This window comes from Pundamilia nyererei, unplaced genomic scaffold, assembly GCF_000239375.1.
Source record: "Pundamilia nyererei isolate P.nyererei 1_Seehausen unplaced genomic scaffold, PunNye1.0 scaffold00222, whole genome shotgun sequence".
Lineage (NCBI taxonomy): Eukaryota > Metazoa > Chordata > Actinopteri > Cichliformes > Cichlidae > Pundamilia > Pundamilia nyererei.
In genome coordinates, this window is record NW_005187623.1 from 456,892 (window position 1) to 457,999 (window position 1,108).

General features: G+C 39.6%; 1 protein-coding gene across 1 annotated transcript in view; it reads right to left on the reverse strand.

Annotated features, from left to right (window-relative positions):
- The window catches only part of ect2 (epithelial cell transforming 2), a 38,525-nt gene that overhangs the window by 13,382 nt on the left and 24,035 nt on the right, over positions 1-1,108 (reverse strand). Inside the window, exon 18 of the mRNA XM_013914758.1 lies at positions 544-663. Within this exon, the coding sequence (XP_013770212.1) occupies positions 544-663 (120 nt within the window). The remainder of the gene's footprint in view (positions 1-543; positions 664-1,108) is intronic.

Sequence of the window (1,108 nt, forward strand, 5' to 3'; positions counted from 1 at the left end):
AATGGTAATGTCTGCATCTGAGGCTACGTCCACACGTACACGGGTATTTTTGAAAACTGAGATTTTCCGTTTTCATTTTAAAAAAATAATCCCGTCCACACGTAAACGCAAAAATGAAGCAAAACGCTGCTAGGAACATGCCAACGCAACAGGTGGCAATATATTCCTATATTTTCCTTCCCAGTGTCGCCGAAGCACTTGCTCATAGGGGTTTTGTCAGTTGTCTTTGTACTATTGTAGGATCTTTACCTTACAATGCAAAGTGCCTTGAAGCAGCTGTTATTATGATTTGGTGCTATATAAATAAACCTGAACTGAAATTATTAATTTAGCTGCGAAAGAGCTTTACCTAACAACATATAAATATGAAGAAATGTTTATACATTTTTAATTAAGCCCAAAGGTAGATTTAAATACAGCCTAGGTTTCAGATCTGGTGTGATAAAGGTAACCTTTACACTGACAGTAGGTTCAGGGGTTAATAAGTGTGAATCTGGGTCTTTGAATGACCAAAACTTTAATCGTGTGTTGATGCATTTTCACCTCAAGACAGTCATTGAAGAGGAATAATGTGACATTTTCACCACGGTCACATGGCTGATCTCCCAGAGCAATGGTTTCTACTCGGTAAACGAGGCTACGATGGGAGGACAGCAGGTTGGCCTGGAAAGAGAAAGCACGATAAGTAGCAAGAAGGTGAAGAGAAAACTGGTGAGTGCATGTTAAAGAGGGAGGCAGGCATGTCCAACAGCTCAACTAGCTCATAGTTTAGATGGTAGTAGCCGTAGACAGGCAGCCAATCACAGGCCTGACACAGACGAAGACAAACTGTCAAAGTCCCATTTGCACTTACAGGTTATTTAGACTTGCCAGTGGTTTATTTTTGGTTTCTCTCGAGTCCCTTTAAAATGTTAAATTATTATTATTCTTACAAACCCACTTCCCAAAACATTAGGATGCATTATAAAACAACTACATTTTAACTGCAAAAGTACAAATACTATTGATCCTCTCCACATGACTAAAATAAACTGCCTGGTCTGTTTAGCGGTTAGGGCCTGCCTTCTGGAGGAAAACTAGAAGACAGACGTTCACCGTCACAATTTTT